The 18,740-nt window shown below is 43.3% G+C and overlaps 1 protein-coding gene across 4 annotated transcripts in view; it reads right to left on the minus strand.

Moving 5' to 3' along the window:
• PROM1 (prominin 1) overlaps positions 1-6,331 on the minus strand; it is a 59,023-nt gene extending 52,692 nt beyond the window's left edge. For all 4 annotated transcript variants that reach the window (XM_059817700.1, XM_059817697.1, XM_059817699.1 and 1 more), the window contains exon 1: positions 6,109-6,331. In XM_059817700.1, the coding sequence (XP_059673683.1) occupies positions 6,109-6,331 (223 nt within the window). The remainder of the gene's footprint in view (positions 1-6,108) is intronic.
• Positions 6,332-18,740: the final 12,409 nt, after the last annotated feature.

Consider the following 18,740-nt stretch of genomic DNA (forward strand, 5'->3'; position numbering starts at 1 on the left):
ACTTCTGAGCACCCTCCCCACAGGAAGTAATCCAACTCTCTCAAACTCTGCTTGAGGTTCATTTTCATTAGTTTCTCCCTTCTGTCCTAATAGTGTTGAAATCGTGAAACTGAATTGTCATTTTCCAATTGCTATCAAGGCATGTTTTTTCTCCTAGGCACAGGTGGCAGGCAGTATTAAACCAGATCAGGGCAAGCATTGAGGATACTGTAGAGAAAGAATTCCAGATGTGCATATAGTGCAAGGTTTTCAGATGTTCAGCTATGCTACACGGATTAAAAAATTACTTGCATGTTTTCCACATAATATCTGTCTGCAAAAGAGATTCCTTGTTTATGTAATGCAAAAGAAGTGGGTAGAAAAACATTAGAGAAGTGTTAATGTCTGCAACTGTAGTTTTCTGTGGTAGCCTCTAGTAGATAATCTGTGTAAGCCTCCCCTCCCTAAAACCTCTGTCTCCTCCCTGTCCACAAAAAATCCTTTTGATAAGCAATCTGCTAGATAGTCTGCACTTTGGAATAATTCAGGGAAAAAGGAATTACTCTTCTGATACCTAAGAAAATAAAAAAAGCAGGTCTTAAATCTGCTTCAGAAATGTTCTCAGCGTTCCCTGTTTGCATGGGTATGTCATCAAGCAGAGCATCTCTTAACTTCCCAGCATGAAATGAGCAATGATTTTTTAAACATTGTTTCCTTAAATGTATACGAGTGGGCAGAGAAAAGAAGAGGCTAATTTATCTTCTATCTTCCTGATGCTCCATCTTCCCCAGTATTTCCAACGTTAGACACAAGACATTTCTTTCAATGTATACACCATATTACCAAATAAAGGAGCACTGTAAGCCCCCCTTCTCATCCCAGTTCTACCCAAATGACACCACCACTACTTGCTATATATAGCCTCTGTCACTGAAACCTGCATTTTTGATATACACAATTCAGCTACTACTCTAAATTCATGTCACAGCTCTAGCCACAGTGCTGGGAAAAAACCAAAAGTTACAGGGATGTGGTGAAGGGACTGACTCTACAGCTTACTGAAATTGTCATTTCACAATACAGCTTAGCCATTCTAAAAGCTACCTTACTAAAGGGCAGGTCTTGCTCTTCCTCCCTGCTTCTCAGTTCCTGCACCAGCAATTGCATCTGTGCTCCCAACCCAGCTCCAGGACATAAGCTTTAAGAATACCAACCCAGGGGGGTAGCTGTCTAACACTAGCTCAAAAAAGCAGTCTATCATATCAGTGCAGTCTCACACCCGAACTAAAACTGAGACTTCACACAACTGGAAAAAGAATATTGTAATTTAAGTTTTTATAGAAGGTCATAATTGCTTTGGGTACCTGAGCAGTATCTTGGGTTGCTGAACTGCAGCACCTGCACACAAGTTAGAGCTCAAGTCAGAGCCAGAGTGCAGTCCTTTCACTGCATGCTGGTGCAGACATGCCCAATGTTCCTGGGAAAGTCTCAAGTTTAAAAACAAAAGGACATTACCAGCTACGCGTAGCTGAGTTTAGCTCCAATGCTGCAACATCCAGACACATGCATTTTTTTGTAGGGGAGCTGTGGAAGATTTATTACTAACAGGAAGCAGAACTAAAGTAGAAACAGACAACCAAGAACTAAATCGTTACAAAAGGCAAAGAAGTTAGTTTTACACAAAAAAAAAAAAATTATGATGTAGTAAGTTTTTAACTGAGGGGGTGACAAAGCGTGTTCATTATTTGCTTGAGAACCTCACATCCAACACAGCTAATATGTTAAAAAAAAATAAATATCCTAGAGCTCAAACCTACCTACAACAACAGGGTTCTGCATATGCATTGTCCATTACAGCTATATTAGCTAGAGTAAACTAGCTGTTTATTTTCACATCATTACGTGCTTTTTTTTTTTAAATGTTAAAATGTTTTAATTGCTGAATACACTCATGTACGATATTAATTGCAGAGATAGGGAACACAAGACTAACTTGCTGAACTCCACAATTTGCAGCTTCTTTAAAGGCTGACCAGGTGAGGAGAAAGGAAGACTAAAAGTGGTCAGGGACAGGACTTTGCATTAAAATAGTCAAGTTCTGACACTAAGCCTTACACTCAAACTGTTCAACAAGTGAGACTCCACAAACAGGAAGAATTGAGAGGTGTAGTCCAGGTCTAACAACCAGTTTGTTCTTGTTCCCCACAGGCAAATAGCACATTTAACTCTTCATACTATGTTTTGCCCAGGAAGTAACTGCATTCAACGGTTGACTTTGATGTTAAAGTTTTATTCCTGCTTTAGCAGAAACAGGGTAATCAAGAAAAAAAAGCCAAAGCTGGAACAAAGCAGTTGTAACTTAACGTAAATGGCACAGTTGTTCTGCAAGACAGTCAGGTAGAGTAGAGTAAGATAAACAGGCCTGTAAGTTTTTGTCTTATTTCACCTAAAAATAGGAGCAGGAGCTTTATTCCCAGCTTATTTCCTTTGTGAACTCTTCACATCTTCATTACAAGACACAAGCTGTGAAACCGGAGATTTGTTGTGCATGCACATCCTGCTGGCAAGTGGAATCTCAGATTAATCTAACAACTTTTTACTGCAATTAACAACTGGTTTCCATGGGAACAAAAACAAAGCCATGATAAGATATTCATAGCAGCCAGAGGATCACACTGACCATGCCCTGTCTACATCAAGTTCACATCTGAAGGTCTCCAACACAACAGGTGACATGCACCATGTCACAACCATGAACTGACTTAACTTTTATTAATAAATTAACACTTTGGTTTATGACAAATTCTAAGTAAGAGAAAAACTGACAATTTGTTTTGTTAGATGTCCTCTTAGCTGAGTGATAGAAGCAACTTGTAATTTTCCTATTATCATCTATTTGTTGTAAGTGGTGCTATTAACAGAAAAGAATAATAATGCTCTATCCCACACAGTCCTTAACAAAAGGAGTAGTAAACTGGAGATGACATTGCTACAAATGGAGAAACCAAGGCACAGCAAGATTAAAGTGACCTACTGAGTCTCAGGTAGCAAACGAGTGACCAAACACAGTCTTTTCCACTCCAGTGTATCATTAAATCAAAGTGGAGACTGCTTTGCTGCATAACAGTTTATGCTTGGGAGTGAATTTACTCCCATCTACACCAGTACATCACCTAGCGAGGGCAAAAGTATTTGACCGGTGGAGTTGAAAGCAGAATCTATTTACACTCACTGAAGCAGTGCAATCAGATATCCTAGTTCACTTTTTTAAACTAGTTTCTTGCCATATCCAAAGAGCACAGTGCTGGTCTTAAAGATTCAGCAATTTAAAAAAACTTGAGTTACAGTTCCTTGCCCTGGTTCTGTTACTATGCTTTACACAAGCACTATATTTAATCCCATTAATAACTTACCTATTAAATCTAAACTTAGATTAAGTTGTATGCCCACAAACTGGATGACATGAACAAATTTAGAACTGAGTAAATAATTACTCACTTAGATTTAACTAAAAGAAAAAACTCACAGAATATTTCTTGACTGATTTTTTTCTTTGAATGAAGTGATCCCTTTCAACTTTCAAGTAACATATAAGGATGTTTAAATGAATGTTAAGGCTTAGCAGCATGCAAATACTTTAAGAACAACATTTCCCAAAGATTCTGATGTACTTCATATTTTGCTTTATCATACTAGCTTTCTTCCTAAAAGGCATACCTTGGACAGAAGGAGTATCAATGTTATACTGTAACTTAGCCTCATCGGAGCACTACTGCAAGCACAAAAATGACTTGCAAAGGCAGGAATATCTACATGCAATTAGACAATCCTGTCACTTTTTTCTTCCCAGCTGAGTACTAACAGTAGATTGGAAAACCAAACGTCAAGTACTTACAAGTATTAGGAAAAAAAATACAAGACTACTAAGATCAAAGGTCTAAGTGCTTGATGCCAAGTCCTGCACACGAATCACACTTCTCCCCTGTGTTATGGTTTTATGCAATACACTGGGGCATCAACCCAGAGCTAACTATTCTGAAGCACCAGCCCAATCAGAATGATGAAATCTTGAGTTAGAAACATCAAAAGGCTTGCTTTCTGTGCCCATTTGTGATTATGTTTATTTTTTATCCCTGAAACAGAATTAAATCTATTTCAAGTTGGCAGTTTAAAAAAAAAGGCATTTCAAATATGTAACTACATCATTAATACACTGAATGTGAAAATAGAACAGCATATGGCAAAAGAGATTATGGGGATTAACCAATTAAATGGTATGACTCAAACCAACATGATCCGTCAAATCTGTATTTTGCAGTGAGGTATATGGAGGCATGGGAAAAGGACTTCACCTAATGCAAACACTGAAAGCCAAACTTCTAAAAATAACTGATTAGACAAAAAGTATTTGTGAGGAAGGAAGGAGAGGTATGAGATGTTCAAAGCTTACAAGCTAAGAACACGTGATTTACTTCTGGATATCTCCTTTCTCTTTAATACTGGACTTCACAACACCTGCTTGATGCAGAACTTACTACAAGCAGTCCCACAGGACTATAATCTTGATCGTAAACCCTATACTAGCTTATTTACGTGCTTAGGACACATAGTATTAAATTTGATATACAAGGTTACAGACCAAATTCCTATTAATATAAAGACACAGTAAGCATCTCACTGAAATCAAGCTTCCACAATTTTAAGAGAATAAAATATTCAAGCAGGGCTTTAGGCAGAATGAAGGCCTGTTTGTAAGAGTTGAATGCAGATGACAATCCTAACATATCAGGTCTCGCAGAGAGGCAAATAGTTCATCTGCATATTTAATGAAAGGAAAGAGGCCACAAAAGCAGAGATATCTGGAAACAGTTCCTCTAAAAGGTGACACTACTGTCAGCTTCATGCACTTGCCTTCATTACACCTTGTGTAAGACCTGCTCAGAAGACAGATCCTGCAGGGAACAGGCCAGGTTTCTGCTCTCCAGGTTAGCACCTGGGACTCCGGGCACTTGTCTAAATAGAATTAATTCACTGAAGTTCATTTGAGCTCATTCTTCTACAGCTACTGAAGAAATATCAAAAAATACAAGCAAGTAATAGTTCACAGGTATCATACAGCTACATGACCAAATAATTTAATATTTTAGATTACTAAAGGTTTTAATATATAAATTGAAAGATGTACTACAAAATAACATAAAATCCTTTTATACATAGTTACAGCTAAGTCACAAAAAGGAATCAATAACAAACCAAAGCCATTCTTAGATTTTATTAAAACTTCACCTCAATATAATTTTAAATGCCAATACTATTCAAACACATTAGCATTTTCTTTTAAGAGCTAAATGAAACAAAAAGCATGTTGGAAAGTTAAATTGATACAACCACCACATCTACAAACACACAGAATTCCTAAAAGCACCTTTTAATCAATGCAACCTCAATCAGCACACAGTTCTCTGATAGCTTAACTTTTCCTTTAGAAGAGACACGTTAGTAGTAAAGGAATGGAAAAAAAATATCTCAATAAAACAAATGCAGTTTCAAGTCTTAACTTCAGCTCACAAAGGAACAAGAAGTTACATGTGCCTGTGTAATGAAACTGCCCCTATATAAAACTTGACTGTGGATGCACAAATACGGAGACAAACGAAATTTATTTCAAGTTGCTAAGTTTCCATTTCCTAGGCTAAATCAGATAATATTATAACCACTTGACTTTATCATAATATGCAAATCTCAGAGCTGTCTCTTATGTATTTAATATTAAATACAAAGCAGTTTATGCTTTACTCCTATCCCATGCTTCTGAGCATACGTAAGAAAAATTTTAAGTTAAGAAAAAAAACCCCTCAAATGCATCAGTGACAGCTTTGAGATATGTAAGCAAAGTTCTGTGAAATTTCATCAACATCTCATTTTCATTAACAGCCACACACACACACTATGCTTAGCAAAAAAATGTTAGTTTATATGAAACTGTACATATTTCCAGGCCATAACACATGCTACTAACAAAGCCCTTAATATCATTTAGTTCCAGATGATGGTCTTGGTATCTACAATAGGATGAATACATCAATAACAAATCTTCATTTAAAAAAAAAGAAATGTTTATCTACTTACCTTGAGGAAAAGAATTTGGCTGCACTAAGTACAGGAATGCATGTACTATTTTAAACAAAATTCCTATTGGCCCAGGTTCATGGTATGCACCTGTATCATACGTCTTGGCTGGTACAAATCCAAAATCCAAAGTCCCAGGAGGCGGTTTGTATATAGGCTGTACCTCTGAAATGGTACTTCCACAAAACAGCAGCAGCAGCAGCAAACAGAGTTCCACAGCCATAGCTAGCAGTATTCATAAAATTGGAGGTAGAGATATTTGTCCCACCAAGTCTTGGAATCTTCAATACATTCACTTGGGGGTTAGCTTTCTAGCCAGGAAAACACTGATGCACACTCACACCTTTTATTCTTTAATGTATTCTTGCTTCGGAGTGGTACAGAAGCCTCTCGTGGAAATGACTCAGCGCACCATCTCTGGCAAAAAAAAGAAAGAGCTCGTTAAGGTGTGTGCAAGCAAATAGGAAAGTGCAAGATAACCTGCAATCTTCTGTAGAAATTGAACATGTGAAGAGTTGTAAAAGCAAGCCAAATAGGATAGAAAAGAGAAAAAGAAAGAGTGAGGTCTGTGAATAATATGGTCTACTGCATACACTGTACTTGAAAGAGAAGGGGGAAACAATTATGCATAGTTCCAGGTCAGTGAGTTTTCAAAAACAAAGCACAGCATTGGGACAGCTCCAAGGAAAACAAAACTAAAGGAACAATGTATGAATTGCACTTCTGACTAAGTATAATATGTCATGTCACAACAATTACACAATGCATTTAATCAGCCACCTGATGTTACTGTAGTTGATGGCAATTATTACAAGTTATATCCTCTAGCTTCTTTAATCTCAATCTTTCAGTAAAACCTTCCAGCTTTCATTTATAACCTTCCAGTTTACAGGACTCTGCTTTCCTTCCCCGTGCATGACCTAGCAGGTGGCACCCTTCTGACACCTGTTTCACAGCTAAGGCCACAGATTCCACCTCAAGGATGAATTTAAGATGCCAGCCACTCCTAATTGTCCTCCAAGACTGAGGAAAGAAATTATTCATCACTGAAAAGTTAACAAAACTTCACCCTCCTGACAGGTGGCAATGGGTGTCAGTAATCACTTTCTGTTAACTCAAACTATCTCAAGGCTCTCCTTCGGAACTGGAGAAGTCAACTCAACAATTTTTATTCATAGCTTGCTAAAGCTGAGCGGCATTAAGAGGACTTTGGATGCTTACACATATTTAAGAACATTCTGAATCTACAAAATCACAGCAGTTTACTCAACCACCACTTAAGAAATGAAACAGAAACCCCCTCGGGTTTCCAACAAAATAACTGACCACATCTTCATCTACCTGGGCCTAGGTAAGACTCCTTCACTTCAGCATGGGCCATGGTGGCCTCCAAGGAAACAGACAAGAAAAAACCCCACAAAAAAAACCAAATAAAAGGCAACAGGAAAAACTTCTGCCCCTTTCTGACTTTGAAATTTGCACGTATTTGGTGAGTGTGCCAGCAATAACCGCACTGACTTTCCCACCCATCAGACTGGCTAATCTTTGAAATGTCTTTGGTGATCTACCAGAGTGCCACTGGTGGAGACTTCAGTAGTAGTTGCAGTTTATTATAAAATCTACAGAAACTCTACAGGACAAAATACCACAAGATCAGAACTAAGTGAAAAAAAAAAATTATTTTGCTTTCATGACAGAATGGTGAAGATTATGCAAGTTTGATACAGTACAGGTCAACTTGGTTTTCTTAAAAAAAAAGTTTGAACACTTTTTCTAAGTAAAGTTTAGTTTTCTGGAGATTTCTCAAGTACAGCTGCAACACTTCAATGAGTCAGGAGAAAAAAGCTCACACATGGTGACTGAGCCTTGATTCCAGGAGTTAAGGAAACAGATACAAAAGCGTACCATACAGGGAAATGTTAGGTGCATTTGTGAAAGATGAAATTGAGAAGAAGATGGCCTCCCTAACTTGTGTCTTAAGGTAAAGCTAGAAGACAGGGCATGTTCTCTGTAGTGCGTTCTGTCATACTAGAAAGAGGGCAGAAGAAGAGAAAGTACATACAACTTTTTTTTTTTTTTAGTCAGATTTTAGGTTATGGACAATTTAAAGTGTATCTCATTGTACAAACAGGCAAATAAAGCACTATCAAAATGTCCTCCCAATATAGGAAAATAATCACTATGCCTGCTAGAAATGTGAAGTCACATATTAACCAAGACAGAAAGCTGGCAGTTTTATGACAAGGACACTACTGAAATTGCAAGGACACTACCTGTACTGCAGATAGAAACAATATGCTGCTAAGTGGAGACACATAACCAGCTTTCAATTCCAAAGACACTACTGAAGTCTCCAGCTCTACATAAGTTTCAGTTAAGCTCGGAATTTTTCAGCAAAGCAGGTGGGTTTTTTGCAAATCAAAGAATCTGCAGAATTCTGACCATATTATCTTCCTCTCCCTTTGTTGGCAAATACATCACAATAAACATAGTATATATAATCTTACGGAGCAGTTCCTCCAGGCTGACACCGTATCTTCTCTATACCATATAAAACACTAATATATTTTCAAGGTTACATTAATAATGATCACAAACTTGCAGAAACACTATTAAACCTACAACTCAGGGTAACTCTGAGCATTCAATATGTATTCAACCTACCTAAAAATAACTCACGAGGTAAAATGCTCCCAGCGGTTATCGTTATCTTGATATCTAAAAGAAAATTAGTTGGGAGCATATTAGTAGCTAAATATGCTAGACGAACATCATTAAAAAGAAAAAAATCTATCCATGAAATTTGCAATTGTGAGAACTGCAAGAATGTCACACACACGAGTGACACACATAAAGAGAATTACACAGCAGTGTATGATACTCTTCATTGCAGCATGTGGCCATCTCATTTCCTCAGAAACAGCATGGCATCACTGCAGTCAGTGAGCTACCGTAACTGGCAGTACAACTCTCCCCAAGTTCAAGTAAACAGTCAATGAAAAGAAGCTGTGTGAAACTTTGAAGTGCTTACATTAATTATCAAATAAGATATCCATTTCATTACTATGTTTCGATTACAAAACAAACCACAAACCCTGTTAAGTACTTAATAATATATACAATAATGAAGCATTTAATTTATTTTCTGTGTGGTTTGCAGGTGTCCATCTTTAAAAGCCTACAGCTTTTGCTTTTTATTCTGCAGTTGTCACTAATATTCTACATGTACAAGTCACTAAACATAATTCCTGGGGTTTTAATCACTATGTGTGGAGAACACCATCACCCTTTTACCAAGTATGCTGCAGTATTATCATATCTCCAATCTATCTTACTTATTATTACAAATATTTTCCAAAACCAGTAAAGCTTCAGCAACTCCACTGTAAGTTCAAGAGGAGGAGAGGAGACAGAGCAAGAGATGCAGAAGTTCAGCAACTGCTTCCATTAATACATCAGCTCTAAATAACAGAGCTCAGAAACAGCATGATGTCCAGCTTTTTGCTTCAACAGGACCGGCCTCCTTCTGTTTAACACTGCAATCCATGCAGATACAGCGCTGCAGTGCAGTGATGCAACGATGATTAACCCTGTGAACTGAAATTCAATCAACCAGAGGCTAGATTGCTAAAGCTCAATGTGGGAGCCTGCTGGCAGTGACCCACAATGGGATGGGATGGTGGAAGATGCAGTTGTTCATAGGAAGTCCACACAAAGGATCTGGCTACGTTTGTTACATTTTTTAATTAGTCATTTGAAAATCCAAATCCATAATCCCCTTGAGTGAGGTTGCTTCAGTGACAGCAACCACCAGAAGAGCAAAATGAATTAAAACAGCCACAAAACAAATAGTTACAGGTAGACTGAAACTCCTAAGTATGCATTAAAAAAACTCACACCACCACTTTCCCATTCAAGAGACATAATACAGCAAGTTAAGTTAGGTGCTGGCAAGTTAAAAAGGTACAGTTTTCTGTTACAAAATCTGTCCTAAGCCTACCAACAATTACAACCTGTTGCCATAGGAGGAGTAGGAGGAAGCAAATAAACCTAGTAAGCACTAGGGACTGCAGAATAGAGTCTGGCAGCACTGACAAAAACAAACAGAATCTTCACACAAGGTAGCCTCAGTAAGCGTCTGACATATCTGTTTTGAGCATATAGCAAGCAAGTGCTCAAGTCAGGAAAAAATGGATATTCAGAACCCGGTTCACTTTGAGCAGCTACTTAATCATTTGAAAATAAATAAATAAATAAAAGCAACACCAAAAAATCCTGCTGTTTTACAAGTCACAGCCATTTGCAAACAACACAATCAGACCCGTAAAAATTCCAAGTGAGATATCTGCCCCAGAACATCAGCAGGACTGATTTTTAGCTGACTGCCTAAATATTTAAAATATATTTTCACTAACTGAATAAAAAAAATAATAATAATATATTTAACTTGATATTTAAGTGGTGCATTTACCCTAGTATTCACAGAGCATTCCTTGTGAGAGCACTTTTCACCATCACATAGAAAATTTTAAAACACAGTAAAGCCAGCTCACAAATGGGCAGTTTTTTCGGCAAACATGAACTGATGAGGGCTGAATATGTGTCCCAATACCAAAGTACTGTGACAACAGACCCCACACACTCCCACTGGCAGCTGAGACCAAGTCTTTCCTTCACCTTCTTTCCAGTTACTAAAACTGTAGAGACCTCTTCCTCCACCACGCTGCTTAGTCCTTGATCTGCAAACTGCATAGTAGCACCGGGTACCGCAGCTCTGCCTCTGCTGGAATACCGACCGATTCGTTAGCTTCTTCAGTTGCTCCCCTGCATGTGTGTGCAGAGGAAGACACTGCCCGTGTTTACCACACCTGCCCCTTCCCCCTCGCTCTCGGAGGAGGTCCCCAGCCCACAGCAGAGCTCACCCCTGCCGAGAACAAGGTTTGACCACGCGGGGTGGGCTGCGCGATCTGCCCCGGTTCACACCGAGCAGCAAGCCACCAGCATCACCGCCTCAGTTAACCCCTCCGAGGCGGCATTCGCCGCAGCGCGCTGCCGTACCGAGCAGGGACCCCCGGCAGGAGCCGACAGGCCCCTCTCCCCGCTCACATCCAGGGTTTCACCGCAGAGCCAAGGCAGGGTTTTCCCTCCCTGCCTCCTCCGCCCCTGACGAGCCGATTTCGAGGCCAGCACGGTATCCCCGTCCCCCTCCGCCACCCTGGCACCGCCCAGACCCCACCGCCCGCTTACCACCTCCTCGCCCCGGGCAGGTGCCCTCAGCGGGCGCCCTCCTCCCCGCGGAGCGGCTCCCCCTCTCCCCGGAGATCTCCGGGGCTCTCCTGGCCCCGGCACTCCTCCCTCTTCAGCGGCCAGAGACTCACAGACCCAACCCCTCCTCAGCCGTCCCCCGAGCCCTCCTCAGCCGTCCCCGCCACACACGGCCCTCTGGGGAGGAAAGCCGCTTCACTCGCAGCGGCCGCGCCCGCCGCCCCGCTCTCCTCAGCGGGCGGATCCGCCCTCGGTCCCCGCGGACCGGCACACCCCGCCCCGCCGTGCCGCAGCCCCTTCCCTCCGGCCAAGCCCGTCCCTCCCGCAGAGCCCCTGGCCGCAAGCCTGCTTCCCCGGGTCCCCTCAGCACAGACCTGCCCGTCGGCCGGCCCCTCTGCCCCCACCTCACCCCGCGCCTTCGGGACCGGGGCTTCCCCCCTCCTCAGCGCCTCCATCCCGCCACTCCCCGCTCCCACAGGTCGCTCTCCCAGCCCCGACTGAGCTCCCTCGGGATTCCCACCGATCCCCTCCCCGCAAGCAGCCCCGCTCCCTCGGGCATCCGCCTCCCTCGACGGCCAGCCGTCCCCCCTCACCCGGCTTCCCACAGCGGTCCCCCGCCCGCCGACACCTCTCCTCCCGCGGGGGAAGGGGCCCTCCTCCCCTGCGGCCGCACTCTCCCGGCCAGGACCTTCTGCCGCCCGCAGCGGGAGCAGCCGGGGAAGGCGGAGGAGCCCCACCCCCACCTGCTGCCTCCCCCGGCCCCGCTGCGGGCAGAGCGGCGGCGGGGGAGCGCTGCCCCAGGACCCCTCACGTAGCCCCCGCCCGGCAGCACTCACCGGCCAAGCGGGGAAAGCGAGACGGAGGCGACGGGGCAGGGCACGGCACAGCGCAGCCCACCCCGCCTGCCGGCTCAGAGCGCCGCGGCGGTGGTGGTGGTGGTGCCGCCGCCCGCGCATGGATTATGGGGGGCGGGCTCTGCCCCGGGCCGGGGCTGCGGGACCACCCCGGCAGGCTGGGGCTGGAAGGGGGGAGGAAGAGGAGGAGCATGAGGGGTTTAACCCCGGAGGGACCCGCCGGGCGAGCGGGAGCTGGGAAAGGCTTCGTGCCGCGGCTGTTTAAACGCGGCCGAGCGGGTCGGGCTGAACCTGCGCCGGCGCGGGCAGGCGGGCGGGAGCACGCAGCCATCGGCGACCTGTTGCTCGCCGGGCCGGGCTGGCTCCCATGCGGGACCTGGCCTCCGGCCGGGAAGGTGCCCCGGAACGCCGGGACCAACGGCCGGTCTCCGCCCAGGCACATCCTTTCTTTCCGCGCCCAAGTGTGGCCGTGCCATCCCTCTTCAGCGGTTTTCCTAGGGCTTGGTTTGAGTTCAGGCGGGGTTGCTTTTCCCATCAAGGTGACTTACCTCATTAGCGTTTGGAAAAACATCTTCTTTTACCCTTTCCGAGGGGTGTCCTTATTTCCTGACGGGGTTATCATTTCTTTTAGGGCTGGTATCAGTGTTTCCAAGTGTGTTTTGTTTCTGAGGGCCAGTGATCTATTGGTAAAACGAGGAGCACTTTTCCTGCAGGTTGCAATACAGTAACATACACTTTCAAAGGCTCCTGCACTTTCGTCCTGCCCTTTCTGATTTTTATTTGCAGCTTTGATATCTTAATATGGTTCCCCCATTGCAATATTAAAACATAAACATGATTCTTACCTCTCTTACTAGACTTTCCATTATTCAGCATCACAGATCATGGCAAAGCAAGAATTTGTGCTGGAGATCCAAGGTCATGCTGACACTAAGATTTTCTTTTGGATTACTAATTTATACATGTTCTAGGTTTACTACCATTTATGGTAGGCTACCACAGGACTTCTAGGTGAGAGATGTCTGTTGTTTGCATAAACAAGGACATGCAACTAGAGTTACGGTAGAAAGATATTAGCTTTCAGCGAAGTATTGAAACTAAATCAAGACCAATGCTATTAATGGAGGCATTTCTTCAGCAGACTAAGCCAACACCTATTTTCTGATTAGTAGTATCCATGTGTAACAGCTTTCCCGCTTTTTTATGGATGATGCCATTGATACAAGAAAGCTTTCCAGTCACATCTGAGTTACTTTGTACTGTTGGTATCTAGCTTGATACAAGGAGTTTGCCTAAGGTCTCCGGAAGTGACTGAGTTAAGATAATTTATATCGTATTAGGTACTGAAAATGTGTTCTCCGAGTAGCACCTAGTTAAAATGTCAGAGCTTGTCACTGTGAGATGGTAAATGGAAGCATGACCTCTTCAGCTGCCTCCCATTACATTGCTGGCAACCCCAAGTATATGTCTGACCTGAAAGTGCTCTGAGCAGCTGTTGACCTTTCCTTGATGTTTCTTCCCTGCTAACTGCATGTCAGGTAGATGTGGACAACTGTAAAGCGGGAAATACTGCACCGGTTTGCAGCCCTTTCCTTCACTCCCTGTTTCCCTGCCATCCAAATCACAACTGTGTCCAGGCTTGCTTAGCTGCACACTTACCTGCTTGACGTTTGGCTGTGGGCACTGCAAAAAATGTGCTAGTATGTGGTTTGCATGCATGGTGTAACGCAGTTACGTTAGAGAAGCTGAACGTGCAAAGACGCTGTGGAGTCTTAGGAGGCTCAGAGAGCATGAAGAAAACTTGTCCTCCAGGGACTGCACCATCTTTTATCTACGGTCCTTTGTGCATTAGGGCGATTGGGCTAAAATTAACCAAGATGCCTTCTAGCTTTATTCTTTGTGGCCAAAACTTGTAAATGATCTCAGCACTCAGAGCTGCGGTCAGGCTCCCAAGACATTAAACCACTAACTGCTCACATAAATGAGGAAGTGGTCTTTCAAACCACAGCGCAGTAGGTGCTAAGGCCTTTGAAAACCTGCTTTATAAGCATCCAAAACAGGAACAGCTGCATGAAAAAACCTGGCCCGTACTCTGTGGTGAGCATTTGAAAATCTGGCTGCATATCAATCATCTCTGTTATCTCAGAGGAAAATCCTCAGATAACAGGAAGATACATGAGATTTAGAGCTTAACTATAATGGTTGTACCATGTAATTGATTTTTAAGTAGAGCTCGTGATTAAAGGTCTATTAGATAAATAGCCTTTTTCATTAGTTGGCATTAAGCTAGTATTACCTGAGGAGATCTAAAATCCTAACTCCAAACTTTCCATCTCCCAAAAAGAAAAAGGTCAAGGTAGAAAACCTCTTATATTGCATTTAGTCTGCCTCTGTCTGTTCCCTGAGCGTGTGTTCAGGGAGAGAAGGGTGCATGGAAGTGGGGGAGAGGAGCAGCGTGCCTTCCCTGCATCAGGTCTATGGAGAAAAGTGATTTACACCCTTTGCCAAGAACACATCTAAGAGTGAATTATGCCAAAACCCCAAAATCTGACCAGTCTACTTATCCCTCTTGTCAGCTCTACCCTTTAGCCCGATGCCTGCCCACTTTGCCCAGCTTTCTGTGTGTTATAACCTCCAAGTCCTTCCCTGCCCTCCACCACTGTGCACTCTGCCTCGCTCTGCCCTCCCTCCTGCTGCCTGATGCCACCTTTCCCTTCGGGTCTGGCTTAGCCCTTTGGATTCTGCCAGCCCTCCCAATTAGCTAATGCTGCCCAGCAGCATCCACCAGCTACCTGCATATCCTTGTCCTCCTTCTGCTCAGCTCCCTGTTTCTCCCCTCTCCAACATCCACAGCTGCATGCCTCCGCATCCTTAATTCTCTGGGATGCGAGGCTTAAAGGATTATGGGCTGTGTGAGTTCACAGCCCGAACTCCAAGCTGTGAACTCTTCCAGGCTGGAGCCAGGCTAGCTGAGGCTCTGCAGGCTCTAGGAGAAGAGGGAACCAGGGTTATAGCAGGCAGGAAGAACATGTTGCTATATTAGATGCGAAACACATAAAATTTGAAAGAATTATTAGGATCCATAAAAATGGTGGGGAAACAGCACAATTGCTGTGTGCCTGCCACGTATTTGCTTAATTTCTTCCTCCTGCGGGAAAATAAAAAAAGGAAACGGACAATCTTACATTCATTCTCAAACTTAGAAAACAACATGACATTTCATTGTAGACCTTTGATTCATGCCAGTTTAGGATATGATTTCAGTGAGGGTTGCCTTCATTTGAATGGAAGATTTATCCTGCTGTATATCACTTTAGGATGCCTTCAGAGAGTTGATGTTTTGTCAGCTACACATGTCTTGCCATTACACTCTGCTGTGCCGCTTTCTTGTGACTGTGATAGATTTGCATGACAACTCATCAAAGAACTTAAAAATTATATTAATCTCTTTTCATCTGAGGAAACCACTAGTAGTTGCTATAGCAGATTTCACAGCTAAACAAAGATACAAAATGACAGGGACTACATGATGCATGTGCTCGGAGCTTGTAGCTTCTTTTATGAGGTCCCCCCACCCTATTTTTCCATCATCTATGTTTTATTTCTGCTCGCAAGCTTTGATGCTTGACATCCCAATAAATTACCATGTCAGGAATGCTTGAAATTAAAACGGGAAAGGCACATCTCTTTTTGACACTGGAACAAAAGGAGCACGACTTGGTTCTGATGCTGTTTGATATCAGATTGGGGAGTAGCGGCCAGCTACTGCCCCAGATTTTGGTTCCAGCTCCAGCCCCTTATGCTTCTCTGGTGACATAAAGGGCCTGAGCAGCAGCTCCCAGGTTCTCCCTCTGTGGGAACTGTACATAATGAGCCATCTGATAGAGGACATGGCCATGTCAGCAAGGGCTTTTCAGTTTGTTAGAAAGCAAGTTACTGCCTTAAATAAACGCTTTCAAATGAAGTCCTGAAAAACCTCCTGCACATGTGTAATTTCGTCTTATAGAAACAAAGATTTTAAATAAGGGTGCTCCTGTTTACCAAACTTGCACACACAATTTGGTGCCTTTTCCCTCAGAAATGAGGGTATGGCCATGGGGCACGTCTGTTCTCAACGGCTGCTAATTTCTTGCTTGTGACCAGTGAATTGCTGACTACCACTATGGCTGCTTCTTGTGGTATACTGGTATCTAGTGGAGGCACGTAGGGGCTTCATCCAGGCTGGGTCTCACAGGCACACAGTCTCACAAAGCTGAGCCTTGGCTAATGAAGCTGGCTGTGTGTGTGATGCAAGTGGCTGGCAGCCGTGTGTGGTACGGCACTCCGCCCAGCCTGCAGCCTCACCTTGGGCTACAGTCACGGACGCCTGGAGATTAGGACTGATAGATTCTTCGTTCTCTCTTGTGGCTTATTTACTTGATTTGATTTTGATTTAATCAATGCACTTATTCACCTCTTCTGAGAGCTAGGACCTGAGCAGTCTCAGAGGTGAGAGAGGCTGTAATATACGGTTTAAACAAGCTATTCATCTAATAAGAGTACCTGTATGTCAGTAGGAACAAAACACTACGGAAATAATTCATCAGCCAAACCAAGTACACCCATGAAAGCTGGCACAGAAGCAAAGTCTTTGATCTCGGTAGTCAGTTGTCAGGAAACAAAAAGATCAGTTTTCATGTCTGTTTGTGACCCTATGATAAGCAGAAGTCCCCTCAGTGCAGGGTAACTCTCCCATGCTTCCCACAAAATGTAATCCTAGTTAGGAGTTTAGCTGCTGCAGTGACCTTCTTTTGTCTGCTTGCTGTGGAGTAAATTCTGTCTGACGTGAGTAAAGAAGATTGGAAGAAGGTTATTTTTAATATCGGTATGAAATAATCTGTAGCACAACAAAATACAAGAAAAGAAGGCGTCCGTTCATTATGTTTTCAGGGAGAATGACACCACCACCTACAACATCTTGCAGGAAGCGCATAAACAGCACACATCGCAGGATTAACCTGACAGGGCCCCTTCGCTCTAGCTTCTATTATTAACTTTACATCTAGTGTAAGTCTCCTCAAATGAACTATATGAGGTATAACGATTTATCTTACACAGGCTGTACCTCGGCTGAAAATTTATTACCAGGATAGTAAGAGGCCTGGCTTCTATACGCCCTTCACAGAGATGTGCTGAGTATCTGATACCTAAGTTTCTTATAGTGTTGGTAGAGAACAATTTTTATTGTTACCTTGTCCAGGCTTCTGGTCTAGGTGGTGAACTTTTCCCTCCCTCTCCGCATGTTAAACTGCACACTTAAAAGAACAACCCATTTCTGTCTCTCCCCGTCCCAAGCTCCCACTTCCCACTGAATGGTTGGGACGGCAGCCTACCATCCACAAACTGTTATCAGGCAAAACAGAAGTACAGCTTCTCCCTTTTGCCACCTCACACCTCCAGCTCCCTCCTTGGTCTTCTTGGGTTTGGCACAAAAATGTTCGTTACAGCTGAGCAAAAGACTGCAGCCCTGATGATAAGATGTTCCAAGCAAAATGCCATTTTTACCTTTGTAATATAATGGATTTTTTTTTTTTTTTTGGTCAAGGAAGTTGTTTTCAGAATTTTATGGAGGAGATTGGCTTTTTTCCCCCTAATGTTCTCATTAATTTATTTCCTTTATTCTACCTCCCTGCTGATTAAAGTATGAGAGACAAAGAAAGGGAAAAGTATTTCTGCTGTCGAAGCATGCAGGACATAAAAAGAGAAGGTGACCTTTAACTCTGCTCCTTTGCCTTTTTGCACATCAGAATGTCAAATGATTTTCCCTATTTTAAGTGTTTCACGGCAACACTCAGCATTTGAGAAGAAGGAAACATTTATACTGTCGGAGAACACCTGAGGTTTGTTGCTTTAAAGTTAAACCGTAGTCTTAAAATCTAGCCTGAGTAAGAGGTAGCACACAGCTATATTTGTGCAGGCAGCAGAGCAAGAATCGGCCTCATGCTCCAAGAGCTGCAGTGTGCCTCTTGGTTCTGCCCTGCTGCAGGCTACAGCTTCCCTCCCTCTGTGCTTGAGTTCACAGTCGTGCTGATGAGTACAGCAGGGGCGATCCACGTTATCATGCTGGTTTGCTCTTTGCTCAGGTTTCCAGTCTCTGGCTGCTTAAGTATTAGTTCATGTGCAGCCTCCAGACCGGCACAGTTCAAGGGATAGTGAAGCCTAGGGTGCAGGTCATTCACTTGAGCACGTCCCACAGTCTGCACCCTTTGGCCTGGGGGTGGAGGCCCACACGGGCACAGAAAAGAGAGACATTACCCACCTAATCTGGGCAAAACAAAGCCCAACTTCCATCATCATGCTTACTCATCACCTGCTTTCATAAAAGGGGCTGCAGCAAGTCATGCACCCTTTGGTCTGCTCTGCGTCCAGTGAAAAAATTAATGATTGTGTTGTTTCATAAGCTCCTTGATTCACAGGGTTGGTTTTTTTAAGTCAGAGAGGACTGTTCTGATGACCTTGCATGTGATTCATATG

This window comes from Gavia stellata, chromosome 5 (assembly GCF_030936135.1).
Source record: "Gavia stellata isolate bGavSte3 chromosome 5, bGavSte3.hap2, whole genome shotgun sequence".
Classification (NCBI taxonomy): domain Eukaryota; kingdom Metazoa; phylum Chordata; class Aves; order Gaviiformes; family Gaviidae; genus Gavia; species Gavia stellata.